General features: G+C 41.2%; 1 protein-coding gene across 2 annotated transcripts in view; it reads left to right on the forward strand.

The window, feature by feature from the left end:
* LOC129696661 (zinc finger protein 236-like) overlaps positions 1-18,640 on the forward strand; it is a 142,417-nt gene that overhangs the window by 15,873 nt on the left and 107,904 nt on the right. For both annotated transcript variants that reach the window (XM_055634752.1, XM_055634753.1), the window contains exon 2: positions 17,956-18,113. In XM_055634752.1, coding sequence (XP_055490727.1) covers positions 17,956-18,113 — 158 coding nt within the window. The remainder of the gene's footprint in view (positions 1-17,955; positions 18,114-18,640) is intronic.

Genomic DNA, 18,640 nt, shown 5'->3' on the forward strand with positions numbered 1-18,640 from the left:
AAAGATATTGAAGATGTTTTGAGAGTTGAATATATATACTTTTACTAATATTCATTGAGAATTCTGAGGGAAAGTCAGGTATTTAAATACAGCTCGTGCAGCAGATTATTCTTCTACTACCCTTGCCCTCTTCCTCAAATCTAATTTTCTTTCCAAATGACACTGACATTTTTCAAGGTCAGTGCCATATGATAGAGGTAGGCTTGGGTGTTAATTTTCAGTTATGGGTATTGTAGCAAATCCCGATTTTTGATAAAGTGCACTTTTTAGCAAGGAGCACTAGGTAATGGTCAACATCAAAGATCTGTGGCTGGTTTCTCCCGCTTCAAGCTATAAAAATGGTTTGGTAAAGCATATTTTCTATGGCTCTTTATTGCAAAAGAGTAAAAGCTTAACCTGAGAATTGGAACAAAAAGGTGACGATCCATACCAAAATATAATAGTGTAATAAAAAAGAACTGCAGATGCTGGTTTATACCAAAGATTGAATGCTGGAGAAAACTTAGCGGGTCAGGCAGCATCTCTCCAGAAAATGGAAGGGTGACTTTTCGGCTCCGAACCCTTCTTCACACTGATTGTGGAGGGTGGGGTAATGCAAACTGAGAGCAAGAAAAATCCAGAACAAATCGAGGCCAGCAGCAGATGATCTTGGGCAAGGAGGTTCCCTGATAGGCTTAAAGTTGGCTCGAGATGGTGTGAGCCCAAGAGGGAAACATTGTTCGAACTGGTTAATAGATTTTTAATGGAGGAAAGGGGGAAGAGAGGGGCAGAGGGGAATGTTTGTAGACGTCGCCCAAAATTAGAGAATTCAACGTTCATATGGCCTCGTATTTCGCTTGGGTAGCTTACAACCCAGCGGTCGGAGCGGTGAATTCTCTAATTTTAGATAACTTCTACAAACACTCCCCATTTCTCTTCTCTTCTCTCCTCCCACACCCCTTCATCCACTAAAGGGGCTGTTAACCACTGGGCAGAGGAAGGCAGGCATGACGAGGGGGTCAATTAATGTGGAAACTCATTGTTTGAAATGTTTATGTGAGGGAATTATAATCCACATACATAAAATGTAGCTTTTACAGAGTGGTAATTACAACTTGGCAAGTGTTTAATACACTTGTATCTCTTGCAATAAGAAGCACCATTTTCAGAGAATTTGTCAAGCTTTTGTGCTCTCCAGTCAGCGAAAAGACTATCAATGAATGCAATGAAGCTGTCCATAGTGTACAGATACAGGATAAACGGAATAATGTTTTGTGCATGTTAATGTCCGATTAAAGATTGAGGGTCTCCGATGAGGTAGATAGAAACATAGAGAATAGGTGCAGGAGTCGGTTATTCGGACCTTCGAGCCTGCACTGCCATTTTAAATTATCCTGGCTGATCATCCAAAATCAGTACCCCAATCCTGCTTTCTCCCCATTTCCCTTGATTCCGTTCGCCCTCAGAGCTATATCTAACTCTATCCAGATGGTAGTCCAGGGCCGCACTAGTTGGTGATAAGATGGTTCAGTTGCCCGTTAACAGCTGGGAAGAAACTTCTCATTTTGTCACTGATTTTTTTAAATTCCAATGAGGGAGGCGTAAATCAGCCCAGCCTACAGATGTAGATGCTGATTCACCATTTTCCATTTGTGAATTTCTACATTAAAGTACACATGTCCAAGAATCTGGAGGTTGCTGTTTTATGGTATAATAGTGGCAAATGCTGATTAATTTGTTGTCGCTGTCACCACAATATCGAGGCCAATCACTGCTCCCCTTTGATTTTTAATCTTCTGGGTAACCTGCCTTAATTTGGCTGAGTTTCATTTAAAAAAAATTACAAGATCCAATTGAAGGCAGCATCTAACCAATGTGCTGCACTGTTCTCTCTGGTGCTTACTTACAACTGGTTAACAAAATGTACTGCCAACATTAAGATTCCAACTGGGGCAAATGCTAATTAAAAAGCCAAAAGGATTCTGTTGAATTCTTAATAACTAAACTAGTCCTGAATGAGTTGCAGTCTTGCTTTACTGTTCACAGGACCACACAAGCTGCTTTTGACTTTTCTACAATAAGCAAATCAAATGTCAGATTTTAAAATGTGAAGCTCAGATCTTGGCTTGTTTTAGCATTATGCACAAAAGAAGTGGATAACAGAACAGTGAAGTTTTTCATAGATTAACAGAGCAGAGAATTCAGCCTCTTGTGTTTATGCAGGCTCTTTAGCAAAGCTACCAATTAATTGACTATTCACAACATAGCACTGCTTCAGGCTTTCTGTTCCTGTGGTTTTGTGCAGAGTAAGCCTCATGTTTCTTGGAATCAGAATATGTCAATATATCTTGAATGGCTCCAGATTAATCAAGTTATCAGTTCCAATGCTTGAGGGAGCTTGACTCCACATAAAATTGTTTCCTCGATGTACATATATTTAATTCCTTGTAGCCATTGATATTCCATGGAAGGAAACACCACTCTGTGCCAGATCTCATTGTTTGACGAGGATCTTTGCAATTGTTGTGAAGACTTGATCTGCTGCAGAATGCTAGTGGTGGTACCTGTCATGTGGTGAATCACTGTCGAATCTGCAGGATAACTCAAGATATTCAAGAATTCTGTTTTCACACACATTTGGATGACAATTACAATCTTGCTGAGCATAGTGCAGGTACTCACTAGCATTTCTTTACAAACTGCAGCCTGGTGACAAGCTGTAAGAAATGCTAATTTGACTCTTGGCACAGTGTAAGCTTATAAAGATAAACTAAAAAGGGAGAGGAGATGGCTCTGGCAGATAATATTAAGGATAATCCCAAGAGATTTTATAAGCCCGAAAAGGGTAACCATAAAGAGACTGGGACCCCTCAGGAATTGAAGCTATCATCTGTGTGTGGAGTCACGGGATATGGGTCTCATTGAGTATTTCTGCTCTCTTTTTACAGTGTAGAAAGACATGAAAGCGGGGGAATTGGGGTAGTCACTGGAAGTGTCTTGAGAGCAGTCAGTATTACGGTCGCAGATGTGCTGAAGGTCCTGACACGTGTGAAAATAAACAAATCTCCCGGGCCTGATCAGATATATCCAAGGACACAGAGAAGTTAGAGGAAATTGCAGGAGCCCTCGTTGAGCGTTATGAGCCGTCGTTAAATACAGGCGAGGTGCTGGAAGACTGGGGGGAGGAAAAATGTTGTGCCACTATTCAAGGGCAGCAAGGAAAAGGCTGGGAACTACAGGCAGTGAGCTGAACATCTGTGCTCGGAAAGTTACTAACATGTCCAGTCGGTGGGAGCGCTGCAAGCCGGCAGCCCTGTCAGCAGCGTGTTAGTCTTTTCAACTATTTAAAAAAAATGTTAGTGTGTTTTAATGTATGTTTTTAATGTTTCTTTGTGTGTCTTGTGTGGGGGCTGGTGTGGGGGGGTAAGGGGGAAACCGTTTTGGTCCCCTCCACGGAGAGGCGACTTTTTCCATGTCACCTCCCCTGTGGCCTTGCAGCAAAGATCGGTGCCCCCTTTCCCGGAGACGTGCCCGGGGCTTCAGCAGCAGGCGCAGCGCGGACTCTTGGCGTGGAGCGGGCGGGCCCCCGCCGGAGGGGAACGCTCCATTCGCTGGCCCGCGGCAGCTTGACGCCGAGGTCTGCAGAGCTCCAGCTGGCGCGGTGTCTGCAGCCTGGGATCACTCGTGGGGGACCCGGGGAGAAGAAAAAGCTCCGACTGCCGGCCCGCGGCCAACTTCTACCACGGGCGCGGTGTGGACTTACCATCAGGAGCGGGGTCCCTCACCGGGGATCCCTGGAGGGGAGCTTCGACCGCCGGCCCTGTGGTTTGCGGTGCTTCTGGCTGCAGCGCAAACTTTAAATCTCCGACCGCCGGCCTGCGGCCTACACCAACTTGAAGCCGCGGTCTCCGGTGGGGGAAGCGCCGTTTCAGGACTTACTTGGACTTTTTACCTTGTCTGCACATCTGGACGAGGGTTGAGGTCTCGACCACGAGGGGAAATGGAGGAGGACTGTCCAATTTTTGTGCCTTCCACCACAGTAATGAATATTGTGGTGGCTGTTTGGGTTAAATTTTTTGTGTGTTTTTGTGTGTTCTTTTTCATTGTACCGCTGCTGGCAAATTCATTTCACTTGCACTTTATGTGCAATGTGGTTTTGTATGTGAGAGGTTGTGCCTCACAAATCACATTGTGACCATGATGTGACCAAAAAGGGCGATGAAGGCAGACCTGTAGATGTATACATGGATTTTAGGAAGGCATTTGACAAAGTTCTGCATGTATTCCACAAGGTAGGCTGCTCTGGCAGTTTGGATCCCATGGCAGGGAGAGATAGCTGAATGGATAGAAAATTGGCTTCTGGAAGGAAGCGGAGGGTAATGGTGGAAGGTTGCTTTTCAGACTTGAGGCCTGTGACGAATGGTGTGCCTCGGGGTTCGGTGTTGGGCCCATTGCTGTATGTCATCTATATCAATTATTTGGATGAGAACATACATGGTATGGTTAGCAAGTTTGCAGATGACACAAAAGTGAGTGGTATTGTAGATAGTGAACATGATTTGCATTTTGGGAGCACTAGCATGGCAGAACCAACACTGAACAATATGGTTCTGGGGAATGCTGTAGATCAGAGGGATCAATGCGTACTGGTATATAGTTTTTTGAAGGAGGCATCACAGGTAGATAGGGTGGTCAAAAGGTATTTTGGCACATTGGCCTTCATCAGTCAGAGCATTGAGTATAGACGTTGGGAGATCATGTTGCAATTGTATAAGACATTGGTGAGGCCACATTTAGAGTATTGTTCAGTTTTGGGCACCATGTTATAGGAAAGATGTCTGAAGAAGGGTCTCGACTCGAAATGTCACCCATTCCTTCTCTCCAGAAATGTTGTCTGTCCCGCTGAGTTACTCCAGCATTTTGTGTCTATCTTCGATTTAAACCAGCATCTGCAGTTCTTTCCTACACATAGGAAAGATGTTGTCAAGCTGGAAAGGGTACAGAGAAGATTTACGAGGATGTTGCCAGGACTTGTGGGCCTGAGCAATAAGGAGAAGTTGAGCAGGCTAGAATTCTATTACTTGGAGTGCAAGAGGATGAGGGGTGATCTTATAGAGGTGTACAAAATCATGAGAGGAATAAATCGGGTAGACACAGAGTCACGCAGAGTAGGGGAATCAAGAACCAGAGGACATAGTTTTAAGGTGAAGGGGGGGAAAGATTTAATAGGAATCTGAAACGTAACTTTTCCACACACGTGTATGGAACGAGTTACCTGAGGAGGTAGTTGAGGCAGGTACTATCGCAACGTTTAGACAGATACATGGATAGGACAGGTTTAGAGGGATATGGACCAAACACAGGCAGGTGGGACTAGTGTAGATGGGACATGTTGGCTGATGTAGGCAAGTCGGGCCGAAGGGCCTGTTTTCACGCTCTACGACTTTTTGATACTCTTTTCTAAAACATTAATCGATACCCAAGGTAAATAGTACTTAGTGAGGATTCTCAGAGAGCAGCTCAGTCATGCAGTTAGAGGTGCTGCCTCACAGCTCCGTATCATGGGATCAATCCTGATTTCAGATGCTGTCTGTTGATGGTTGCACATTCTCTCTGTGCCTGCTAGTTTTCTCTGTCTTATTCGTTTGATATTTGTTTTATTATTATTAAGGAATCTTGTATAAAGTTTCCTCTAGCAAATACTTGGATATCCTTGACCAGAGGAATGTTTGTAATACAGCAGCAGATTAATACTGGTGCTTTTGCAATTGGCCTGATTGGGTATCATGCCAGTACGTGTTTTGTACATCTGCAATGATATTTAGTATAGGTTTATTTTTAAATATGGTCTGAAATATCACACTCGGGATAACTACAAGGTCTTTAGCATCCTGAGAAATAATTTATTTTCTGCAATCTCTGCATTTTTCTCGTATTTTTACAATAGAACACAATAAAAAATATGGTTCTTATCTCCCACTTGTCATTTTTTGGCTCTTGTACATCCCCCCCCCCCCCCCCCCCCCCCCCCCCCCCCCCCCCCCCACATTAGCACTAGTTACATAGATGTACAATAGAATTAGTGGCAATAGGGCGGCATGGTGGCGCAGCGCTAGAGTTGCAGCCTTACAGCGAGGGCTCGGCAACCCGGGTTCGATCCCGACTACGGGTGCTGTCTGTACGGAGTTTGTACATTCTCCCTGTGACATGCGTGGGTTTTCTCCGAGAATTTCGGTTTCCTCCCACATTCCAAAGACGTACAGGTATTGGCTTGGTAAATGTAAAAATTGTAAATGTAAAAATGTAAAAATAGGATAGTGTTAATGTGCAAGGATCGTTGTTCGGCACGGACCCGGTGGGTCAAAAGGACCTGTTTCAGCGCTGTATCTCTAAACTAAACTTTAAATGTTTTCCTTTGGAAGGTGGTCTGGTTGCCTGTTAGTTTTCTTTTTAGTTTTTGTAAGTTCTCCAAAGCCTGAGGCACCGGTGTTCTGGATTTCCATCTTCACAAAAAAAATGGAGCTGTCCAATATAGAATAAACATTAAAAAAAAATGAGAACATCTCTGAGATGTCTGCCGAGGGGTATTAGAACACAGATTAGACATTTTAACAGGTGTGTCTGGCTGATATATGATTTCACTTATACATAGCTTCTATTGAAAATTAAAAGCCTTCCACTATCTCTGCACATGCATCGCTCAGAGTTTCGACCCTTTGACATATGTGCATCACAACCATCGTACTTAAACGAATAGTATCCAATTCTTGTTCTTGTCCACTTTTTGTGCTGTAAATTGTCAAAGAAAACACAAAATCCCCAAACAGCTCCCTTGAACATCAGTATTTCAGTATTATTCAGTGCAAGATGTAAATGATCACAACAGTTAAGTTATTAGAATCGTATTAATTGTTTTAGAGCACTCTGAATGCCACTGTAGTGTATGAGGAAGTGAAATAATTTTGGGATCATTAAGGATGGCAGTGAAATGATGAAGTTGGCATTTTTCTGGTTCACTTGTGTCCTTCCCAGAAGGAAATCTTCTGTCTCCATCCATCAAATTGGTGGATTCTTAACCGTCTTCTGAAATGCTTGCTGTGTAGCTCAAATGGTTCAATGTTTTTTTTTTATTGTCATGTGTACCAAAGGTCCAGTGAAATACATGTTTTGCATATGGATCAGTGCAATAGATCAATCAGGAATGGACAATAAATGTTGACAAAGCAGACAACTTCTGATTTAATTTTTTAGAAACTATTATTCTAAAGATGTGCGTTGATGGGTCGACATTGGATTGATTGGCGATGATGAAATTGTGGTACATCCGGATTCAGTAGCTTATTTTCTGTTGAATACTAGATGTTTAAGCATCGACTGGTGACCATGCATATTCCCTGGCACAGACTAAAACAATATCTAGGCTGGTATTGTATTATTGATTTTTTTTCCTTAACTGAAGAAGGTTGATTGACAACTCAATTCAATCTTGGAAGACCACTTGCTGAAGACTGATGCCCTATAATTCTTGAGAGATCCTCACCACTGGCAGTTCTTCATTGACCACTAATTAGTAAGCGCCTATGACAGCTTCACCTTGCACACTAAATTCAGTTAGCTGGGATCTGCTGCAGGTTCAGCAACTCCATTCATTTCAATGAACAGCTGCAAATTTCACTGTACCATAATTGGTACATGTGACAATTAAATTAAATCTCGAAGTAGAGGGTCAATTTCAAGTAACACACAGTACATTTTTTTTTTTTTAGCTGAATAAATTTAAGTATATTCAGTTCTGCTACAACGTTATGGTTGTGTTCTTAACCAACTTTGTGTTATAGCAAATTGTGTTATGAAAACAAGTATGTCAATGGGGAAAAGGGGGTTAGGAGCTGGAGATTTCAGACTGGCAATGAATGTTATTATTGGACAGTGGCTCAGCTGGTAGAGCTGCTGCCGCCTCACAGCGTCAGAAACCTGAGTTTGATCCTGACCTCGGGTGATGTCTTTATGGGATTTGCACGTTCTCCCTGTGACTGGGTTTCATCCAGATGCTCTAGTTTCCTTCCACATCCAAAAGTCGTACAGGGTTGTAGGTTAATTGGCCTCTGTAAATTGCCCCTAGTGCTTTGGAGTGGATGAGAAAGTGGATAATGTTGAACTAGTGTGAAAATGTGATTGACGGTTGGCACGGATTCTGTGGGCCGAAGGGCTTGTTTCTATGCTGTATATTGCAGTCTTTTAATCAATCAAAGATTCCCACCGGATTTTCAAAAATAAAGATGTTTTAAACAGTTGTAAGTTTATTTTTGTTACTCCAAGCTAAAAAATGACTAAAGGCTGTATGTCACATTGTTTAATAGTGTATTATTGCGCATGTGTCAATAGAAGTGAATGGTTGTCAATTTTACTGGCTGTCCGTGTTGAAACCAGCAGCTGTGTTTTGAAGAGACATTGATGTGTATGGAAACAACAATTGTTCCCTAGACTTCATTTTAAACAGGACTATTAATCTGTCTGTCGATCTTCAAAGTAACTTTTAAATGATCTCTAGTTCCTGATCCCAATTGCATTATAACCAAGTTCAAGTTCACGTTTATTGCCAGTTGCCCCAAACACTGGCCACCGAATGGTGAACGATGTCTGATTGACCTGGATGATGACACGTTGGCCTGGCTCGCCTCAACGGAGCTGCAGGTCTAAAAGACATACAACAGAAGAAGAAGCCACATGCACCAATTATGGTACAGTGGAATTTGATTTACCTGCAGCCACACAATTAAAAAGAGCACAATACACAATAGAATGCAATATGGACATCCACCACAGTGGAATCAACATTCTTCACTGTGGTGGAAGGCAATAACGTTCAGTTTAGTCCTCCTGCTTTGATTATCCGTGGTCGGGGTCATGAACCCTCCGCAGTCGCCGCTACGGATGGCCTGATGTACAGGCTCTCTCGTCGGGCTGCTCTGGACGGATGGACACTGCGGCTTGGAGGTCCCGAATCAGCCGCTTCCTACCGGAGACTGCGGCTTCATGATATTATAGGCGGGCAGGCCGGCGGTCGGAGCTCTTCTCCGGCGATCCCCGGCAGGGGATCCCAGACTATGCGATGGAAAAGTCCACGCTGCGCCCGCTGCTGAAGCTCTGGGCTCGACTCTGGGGAAAGGCCGCTCCAATCCAAGCTGCTAGGCCGCGAGGGAGGGCGAAAATGCGACTAGGAGAAAAATCGCATTCCACCGAGGTAAGTAACTGAAAAACAGTTTTCCCCCTTCCCCGCCCCAACCCTCCCACATTAAAACACACTTTTAGACATACTGAAAACAAACAAAAAATCGAAAGGACGAACTGCTGCTGGCGAGGCTGCCGACTCATGGCGCCGCCTGATAGACTTTTGACCCATATAATACAAATAGTGTTCTCTAATTCATGATTTGCATTACATTCAAATAGTGCTATGGAAACACCTTTATAGAAGAACTACTTGTATATAATTGTTGCCTTCTACATATTTAAGTTTGCTTTTAATTACGGAGCACTTTTAAACATTAACTGTTTTGATGCACTTTATTTTTAATCTTTTTTTAAATAAGATGATTACATTTATTTTCATGTTTTGGACTATTAATAGCAGAAATTTTAAGTCTTGACAGCTGGTGAACTTGGTGATTTTCAAACATTGATACACAAGAGACAGCAGATGATAGAATGTTGAGCAAAAATACAAAACTCAGCTGGTCAGCCAACATCTGTGCAGGGAAGTGCACAGGCAATGGGACGTCATCTGTCCATTTCCTACACAAATATTGCCTGACTCGCTGAATTCCTCTGGCCATTTGTTTTATTTTGGTTTCAAAAGTTGCTTAGCTGACCAATAGATCTCTTCTTTACGTAAAACTCTTTTCAGACGTGTTTTAAGCTCCAATTAGTTTTGTCCAGTAGTGGATTTGAGCAGAACCTGGCAAGAATGCAGTGCGTTTTGGCAATTGATTATATTTTTCAAAACAAGCCAAGATTCGGGGCTGTATTTGTCGACAGTACTTGAAACAGCAATGGCCTTTAATAAAATTAATACGTCAGAGGCAGAAAATATTTATTTGTCTAAGATCTTTTTAAGAAACTAGTGAAATTACGAAAAGGAATCGGTGTTTAATTTTCAGTCTGAAATGAAAATAATAGCTAGAAGAGATGATGAACAACTGAATTAATATTGCTTGCTTTTCACTATTGCCCAAGAGTCAAAATTAATCCCAGTTGTACTATTTACAGAAGCACAAAGAGCCTTGGACCAGACAGACGCTGTATTTCATCTGAGTTGGCTGTTTCTAACCATGCAGCAGCATAAATCTGATACACCCCTCATCACACAAAAAAATGTTGAAATAGCTTTTAATTAAAAATGGGGCAACTAGTAATTTATCAGACAAAGCGAGGTAAACCTGGGTTAGTTGTCGTTCCACTAATTCTTTTGTTTCTAGGGCTTTCTGCAGTTGCTTACAATTTTTGACATGTTATTAGAATAATCTTCATGCATTTAATTGCTTGCCATATTAGTCATAGTTATTGTGGCTATTGATACACGGTTTTCAACAAAAAATTGGTTAACTTGGTCTGTATCAATAGCACAAAGAATTGAGAAGCAAGCGACTGAATTGGTTGGTGTCAACACTATTTTTCAGTGTAAATTTTTCACTGGCACCAATCCAGCCATTCTTTAGGGTTAACACTCCTCTATGGAGACCAAAGCACATAATCAAAGCTGAAACTCAAGTTCAATGCTGATGCTGTGCTTAGCTGTCGGCTATTTCTCAAGCAGGGCTTCAAGTCCCTGCAAATGGATGCTAAGAATTTTGTACCACTTCTTCAGTGATGATCAGAGGGTTATTCTGATGTTCTGCCAATATTTATCCTCTATTCAATATCAATAGAATGGATGTTCTGATTATTTGCAAATCTATTTGTCCTTCCCAAACCCTTTCTCATCTGGTCTGGTGTTCAGAGTGGTGTGGTTAATTTTGCTTTCACACTATACTTTAATCTGTAATTAATGTATCCAAATTGTGTGCATGAATCCTTGCTTTTCTCTGGCGATTTAATGTTTATTGTCTGTGCATATAGCCACTTGTGTCAAACTGGTCGATTTAAAGATTAAAAATGTATGTAAGCCTTACACAAGTAGAAAAGGCAGGCATGTGTCCAATCAACCAACTCTGACGGAATCTCTAGGGTAACATGGCCTGCAGTTGTGATCCAAGCAAATCCTAATACAGACGATACGATGCATAAATGTTTTTTGACCAAACTACACTTTGCCAAGTGTAACGTACAAAGCTGATGGATGCCTGTAATATTTTCAGCGTCACTTTCTATTAGTGCTGCACTGTGCACATTTTTTTTGATATGCTACTTTATGTTTGAGAAAGAAAATCAATAGAGCAACCTTATACATTTTTTTTGCTCCATTAGACCTGAGTGACAGCATAGCTATAAGAATCCTGTATATTGTTGGTTGATTGTGGGCTTTGCGGGAAAACTCACCGTGATGCACCTTGTACAATACTGCTTTAGGTGAAAAATGTAATTAGCCATAGGAATAGTAGGACGTTAGCCACTTGAATCATTTCTATCATTTGATAAGACTACATATGGCTGAATTGTAATATAACATCATAGACGTGCTAAATAATATTGTGGAATTTATGAAAGAGCATTCAATGCCTCATTTTGACGACTGATAGATTGAGCCTCTAGCAGTGTAACACTCCCTCGGTATTGCACTAAAGAATCAACCTAGACTTGTGCTGGAGTATCTAGAATGAGGCTTGCATCCGCGGTCATCTGACTTGAATGGAGCATAACTAATTGAACTGCTGCTGAGATTGATGAAGCGTATTTATTTTGAATTGTCAACTGGTTTTATGAAACATTATTAATATATGCTGCCAATTGTCCCCCGGATGTTCTAAATGTATTTACAGAATAACTCTGTTTCAAATATGTTCCACGAAATGAAATACGGAAAGTAATTTTCAAGAAAGGCTATTTTTATATTGGGGAAATTTGTCAATTATAGTCTTTGGACTCTTTTAGAATAAATTGGCTAGACCAACATTTTCAAGTGACAGGTTCAATGCATCAATATATCATAAAAAATTGTCATTACAGTCTGTGAGTGAGTGATCATTTTGAAATAAATGACACGTGTCTGATTTGCCTTGCCTTTGAAGAATTCATGGCTCCTTACCTTGTTGGGTTGTTAATCTACCAAATTACTATGATATAATACCCCAAATGATGTGAGGATTGAGGACCGGCAAAGCCCACTTCATCTGAAAGGTTTAATGATAGAAATAACCATATCATTAATATTTCATCTGATGAAACTCAAAAGCTTTGACTCGATTAACAGTGGACAGATACATAGGCTGTAAAATTGAAGAGACGCGTAGAACTGAGTATTACAGCGTAATGATATTGTCCTTTTTTTTTGAAGTAAGTGTATTTTAAACCTCTTTATTTATTTACTTTCGGTCCATTTGGAACCGTGGACCGCGACTTAACCCCCAATCCCTCTCGGCTGTGTTGGGGACGTGGCTTTAATAATTGTAGGGTACTTGTAAGATGATTTAGTTAGAAAGTCCACAAAAGATCGTAAAGATAAATTGAGAAAAACATACACGGCACAGTAGTCCTGGGGATTCCTTGTGGTAGCCTCAATTTAAGAGGAGTGGACGATGATGTTATCAAGCATTTTATCGCGATGGGTTGGGGGTGCATATTGTATAAAGTGTGAACAAGTGAGTCATTCATTCAAAAAGCTTGGTATCCGTTGCTCTTGGTTAATAGAGCATTGCTGTTGTATTGACTTTTTGCTGCACTTAATTTAAACATGTATGTAGCAGAAACTGATACTGTCTCTTGGGACCTTGTTCGACCTTAAATGTTTCTGTGAGAACTCCGATAACCAATTTGTCCTTATACCATCTTATTTCAATTTGTGAAAATATTGAATTTTCAGCAAAGTTGAAGAGAAATTTGTGGTATCAACATTTTACCACCATTTTGCACTATGAAATTAAATTGAATTTATTTGAATTTTGATGGAGGTAATAAGTTTAAAAGCTTGAATCAATTGTAACTGAATTTTATTAAGTAGCCTTCTCTCTTGTCTTTATACATTACTCTTAATGTTGAATTTGTACCTTGAGGCATGTATTGAGTGATGAGGAAATTAAGATTATGGACTTGGAGGGGATGTATTAGTTTGTGTGATCAAAAGGTAATATTAGGTGAGATAGTTGAAGGGGGAAAAAGTAGAATTGTGTTGAAGGAGGGATTTTCTGTATGGAACTATGGCAGCTGGATACCCTGAACCAGCTGTTTGATGAGGGTTCTGAGCTGTTTGGTAGGGGAGCAGTAATTGCGGGTTCAAGCCAAATTCGAGACGCAACCCCAAAATGAAGGGTGACAATCCATTGCAGTACTGAGCCAGTGCAGCACCGAGGTAATATGCTAAAAGTCCATCATAGGCTCGTTCCCTCCATCCAGTCCCTCTTCATGGTGTGTAGCATCAGGAAGATAGGAAATATCATCAAGAATACCTGCAACCCTGGCCATTTCTCCTCATCTGGGAGAAAATAAAGTAGCTTGAAATCCTGGGTGGCCAGACTTAAGAACAGCTTATTCCCCGCTGTTATCAGACTTCTGAAGCAGTCACTTCCATCAGTGAGGCGCTGCCATTTATTCTTATTCCTAACTCTAGCTCATTCATGTATTTCATTATTACATTTTAACTTTTTATTGAACTAGGTCAGATTGAATACAATCTTTGCATCATTCTGCTGTTTTGCATTTATTGTAATTTATAGTCAATCTATTATTACCATGTATACTGTTTATTTTGAGTTTAAGTGAGCAAGGAATGTCATTGCATTCTGGTGTATATGACAATAAATTAAACTGAGTCGTAGTGATACAATGGAAACAGGTCCTTTGGCCCAACTCGCCCACACTGCCACAATGTCCCAGCTACACTAGTCCCACTTGCCTGCGCTTGGTCCATATCCCTCCAAACCTGTCCTATCCATGTACCTGTCTAACTGTTTCTTAAACAGTGGGATAGTCCCAGCCTCAACTACCTCCTCTGGCTGCTTATTCCATACACCCACCACCCTTTGTGTGAAAATGTTACCCCTTGGATTCCTATTAAATCTTTTCCCCTTCACCTTGAACGTATGTCCTCTGATCCTTGCCAGTTGCCGGTTTTTCAGGCGACTGCCGGCAACTTGACAGTCGCCTGAAAAATCGCCCAAGTGGGACAGGTCCATAAGAGCTACCTTTTGGAACACAGATTTTTGTCGAGTGTGGAGGGCTTTTGAAGATATAAAAGCAGTGACGAAAATACTTATCTTCATGCTATGAGGTTTTTCTTTTCTATTAATTTAAATCTGTAATCCAACCTCTGTTGGGTTAAGAGTGAATTTCAGTGAATTATATTTGTCAGTGTTACATTAATGAAAATATCACAATAAATAATCTATTGATTGACAGGTCAGGTTATGCTGTTTAATTCTTGTCATACTGATGGAAGTGGCAGCGCTCTCTTTAGTTACAGAATTATTGGGCAAAGCTGTTAATGTGGGTTAGTGATGTACAATGTATTGCTCTTGTGCCACATTCATCTTGGTAAATGGTTCCATTTGGTCTGTCTGAATTTAACATAGAACATAGAAAAGTATCGCACGGGAACATGTTCTAAGCCCATGATGCTTGTGCCTATCATAATGTCAAGATAAGCTAATCTCATCTGCCTACACATGATCTATACCCTTACATTTGCAGCATATCCATGTGTCTATCTAAAAGCCTCTTAAACAGCACTATCATTTATGCCTCCACCACCACCACCCCTGGCAGTGGTAAAAAAAAAATTGCGCTGCACATCCCCTTTAAATTTTGTTCTCTTCGCCTTAAAGCTATACCCTCTAATCTTTGATATTTCCACTTTAGGGAAAAAAGTTCTGACTGTCCCTTCTAATTTTATGTACTTCTATCTCAAAACTTAACTGCGCTGTCAGTTAGTTACGCCACTGTCCACAGGACGCCAAAGCTGTAAACACTGTTGAAGCGCCAAATGTCTCTGACAATTGCAAATATTAATATAATTAAAAGAAGAATCAAAGTATTTTGCTTTAAAATAGAATTAGTAATTCAAACACCTCATAATAATAATAATAATAATAATAATAATCTTATTTATATAGCACATTTTTAGTCAACTTGCATTGACCCCAAAGTGCTTCACATAATTACATTACATTTACACACAGGCAAAGGTGGGTGAAGTGTCTTGCCCCAAGGACACAACGACAGTATGCACTCCAAGCGGGATTCGAACTGGCTACCTTCCGGTCGCCAGCCGAACACTTAGCCCATTGTGCCATCTGTCGTCCCACATCTAGAAAACTTTTAACTTAAATGTTTTTGCGTATATTGTTTTAACAACTGAATTAAATATTTTGAATGCATGAATGAATGAATGTATGATGAATTAAAACTTTATTGTCATTCAGATATACACCTAGACACAGTGCACATTGAACGAAATTTCGTTGCATTTTACTCTCCAAAATCAGTTAATAGTTAAAAGTTCTAGGTGCGTCCATAAAAATGCCTCATGCGCATGGTTCTGTAAAATAAATATATATAAAAAAGCTTTTAAAAAGTGACGATATTTAAAAAGTTCTAGCCTCGTTTTTTTTTATTGTTCAGTAATCTTATGGCCTGGGGGATGAAGCTGTTGCAGAACCTGGTTGTCCCGCTCTTCATTCTGCGGTACCTCCTCCCAGAGTTAAGCAGTATGAACAGTCCAAATTGTGGGTGTGTGGGGGCTCTGATAATGCCCTTAGCTCTACTCAGACAGCGCTTGTACCCCATGTCCATGATGGAAGGAAGAGAAGTCCCAATGATTTTTTCCGCTGTCCTCACCACTCTCTGAAGGCACTTCCAGTCCGCAGCTGTACAGCTGCCGCACCACGTAGAGATGCAGCTGGTCATGACCGACTCATTTGTGCTTCTGTAGAAAGTGGCGAGGATGGGAGGGTGGAGGTGTAAACTTCTCAACCTGCGGAGGAAGTACAACCGCTGCTGTGCCCGTTTTGCCAGAGATGTAATGTTTGTGGACCAGGTTAAGGTGTCCGTTATATGCAGTCCGTTATTTTGAACAGTGTATAAATCATAAGGTGTCTGAAACAGGGCCTGACTTTCTCCACCTTCTTCCTGGTGCCGATCGCCACCAAAGTATCCTCGGCATAACTGCTAGAAAATTGCAGGACCTTAATGCTCTTTCACTTCACTCGCTCCATGAGCTTAATGCAAGATTTTTTTTGATATAGAGCCTGAACTACACTGGTAAGACCAAACAATACAACAAGAGCAGCAGGCCACTTGATGCTGGTGTATACTGATGATAGACACAAAATACTGGAGTAACTCAGCAGGTCAGACAGCATCTCTTGAGAAAAAAAATAGGTGACGTTTCGTCTGAAGTGGGGTTTGGACCCAAAATGTCACATTGTTTTTTCTCCAGACATGCTGCCTGGCCCTCGAGTGTTCCCAGATCTCCAATATGATCATGGTTGATCTGCCATGGACCTTGTTTCTTCTCTGCCAATATGTCCTAAATCCTTTGATTTTTGTTTTGTCATAAATGTATCTACCTCTTCTTTAAATTCCTTCAATGATCTATCCACAAATCCCTCATTCAGAGTATTTCAAAGAATACAGATCTAGCTTATTTAACTACTTGCAATAGGACAATTCTCTCATTGCAGTAATTAACTTACTTGAACTATAGCAGTGTCTGGGTTCCATGATGGCTCTGTTACTGAAAACAGTCCATTAGCTGATTTTTCCACGACAGAAACTTCTGTTTTCTATAGTTGCCAATATCTAATGACTGTGCACTTTCTATAATTTTCATGGAATAATTACCATAGCACTAACAATAATTAAAATAATGGAAAGTATACGGTATCCAATCATTATTGAATGCCATGTAGCATTTTAATACTGGCTTTAAAGGATTTGTTGGAGGATTTGTGAAAAGTTGTATTTTTGTAAGTCAGGCCATTTGTAACCCATGGAGACCTTGTACTTCCTTTGCCTGTATATCCCTTATTACAGGTCCAAAAACTCAGCTAAATATCCTGAGTATGGCCTTGCCAATATACTGTACACTAGAGGAGGTATTTGAGGCAGGTACAATAACAACATTTAAAAGATACTTGGGCAGGAACATGAATAGGAAAGGTTTAGATGGATATGAGCCAAATGCTGGCTATTGGGATTAGCTTTAATGGGACCTCTTGGTCGGCATGGATAAGTTAGACTGAAGGGCCTATTTCCGTGCCGTGTAACTCTATGATTCAATATAATATGTTTGTACATCCAACTGGTCAGTATATTTATAGGGGTGTTAGAGAATACAAAATAATAGCCCTTGCTGTCTCCTCCCCTTCCTTAATAGCCCTCGAGCTGTCTCCTCCCCCCCCCCCCCCCCCCCCCCCCCCCCCCCTCGGGCTCCTCCTCCTCCCCTTTTTCCTTCCTTCTCCCTTCCCACCCCCCATCAGTCTGAAGAAGGGTTTCGGCCCGAAACGTCGCCTATTTTCCTCGCTCCATAGATGCTGCTGCACCCGCTGAGTTTCTCCAGCAATTCTGTGTACCTACAAAATAATATGTAATTGGTGTGAAATGCAGAGCTGTTTGCTGAGAATTGAAGCCAAAAGGGGAAAATTGGGGAATCCAAAGAGTTGCAGATGCTAGAATCTGGAGCAAAACATAAACTGCAGAAAGAACTGAGAAATGTTAGAAATGCCTTTGAGAGAGTAAAACTAGGTTAATGTTATGATTAAAGCTGTGCGAGCACCAATGCTTGAGCTTTGTCTTGCTAATCTTTTATTTCCTTTCCTTTTATAGATAACTTACTGGAACTGAGTGCAGACAATGCAAATGGGTTTCTCGAGTCCCAAGATACTCAGTACCGAGATGCTCATAAATGTGATGTCTGTTTCCAAACGTTTTCCAAGTACAATCAATTACAGCGCCACTTACGGGAACATGAGGAAAATGACAAGGTAAGCTCACTTCTTTCTGAACCTTCGAAAGTTTGAACAATTGAGGGCCTCCTAATTAAATTAATCACATCAATATTTTCATAACACTAATTGGATATAATGCAAATGATGAACTTAAAACACAAGTTGCTTTATAACACCATTTTGATCGGGTACTATAAAACCACTTAAGGGCCTGTCCCACAGGTGATTTTGTAGGCGACTGTCATAGTTGTAGCAGGTCGCCGAAAAACCGGCGACCGAACCCCCCGACGACAACGTCTACAACAATCTACCACCTAGTCGACGTTAAGCTACGGCAAGCTACCGACAACCGGCGGCTCATTATGACGACCACCTACGACAACCTACGACCACACAAAGTCAACCTACATCCACCCTCAACAAGCTACGATCCTGTTGGCGACAACTGAAGACAATTCAGTTGCTGGTACCTGTTGATGTAGGTAGTCGCCAATGGAACTCAACAAAGTCAGCACCGGCAACAACCTACGTCACCTGGCGACAACCTACGACAGCATCTACGT

This window comes from Leucoraja erinacea, chromosome 4 (genome assembly GCF_028641065.1).
Source record: "Leucoraja erinacea ecotype New England chromosome 4, Leri_hhj_1, whole genome shotgun sequence".
NCBI lineage: Eukaryota > Metazoa > Chordata > Chondrichthyes > Rajiformes > Rajidae > Leucoraja > Leucoraja erinaceus.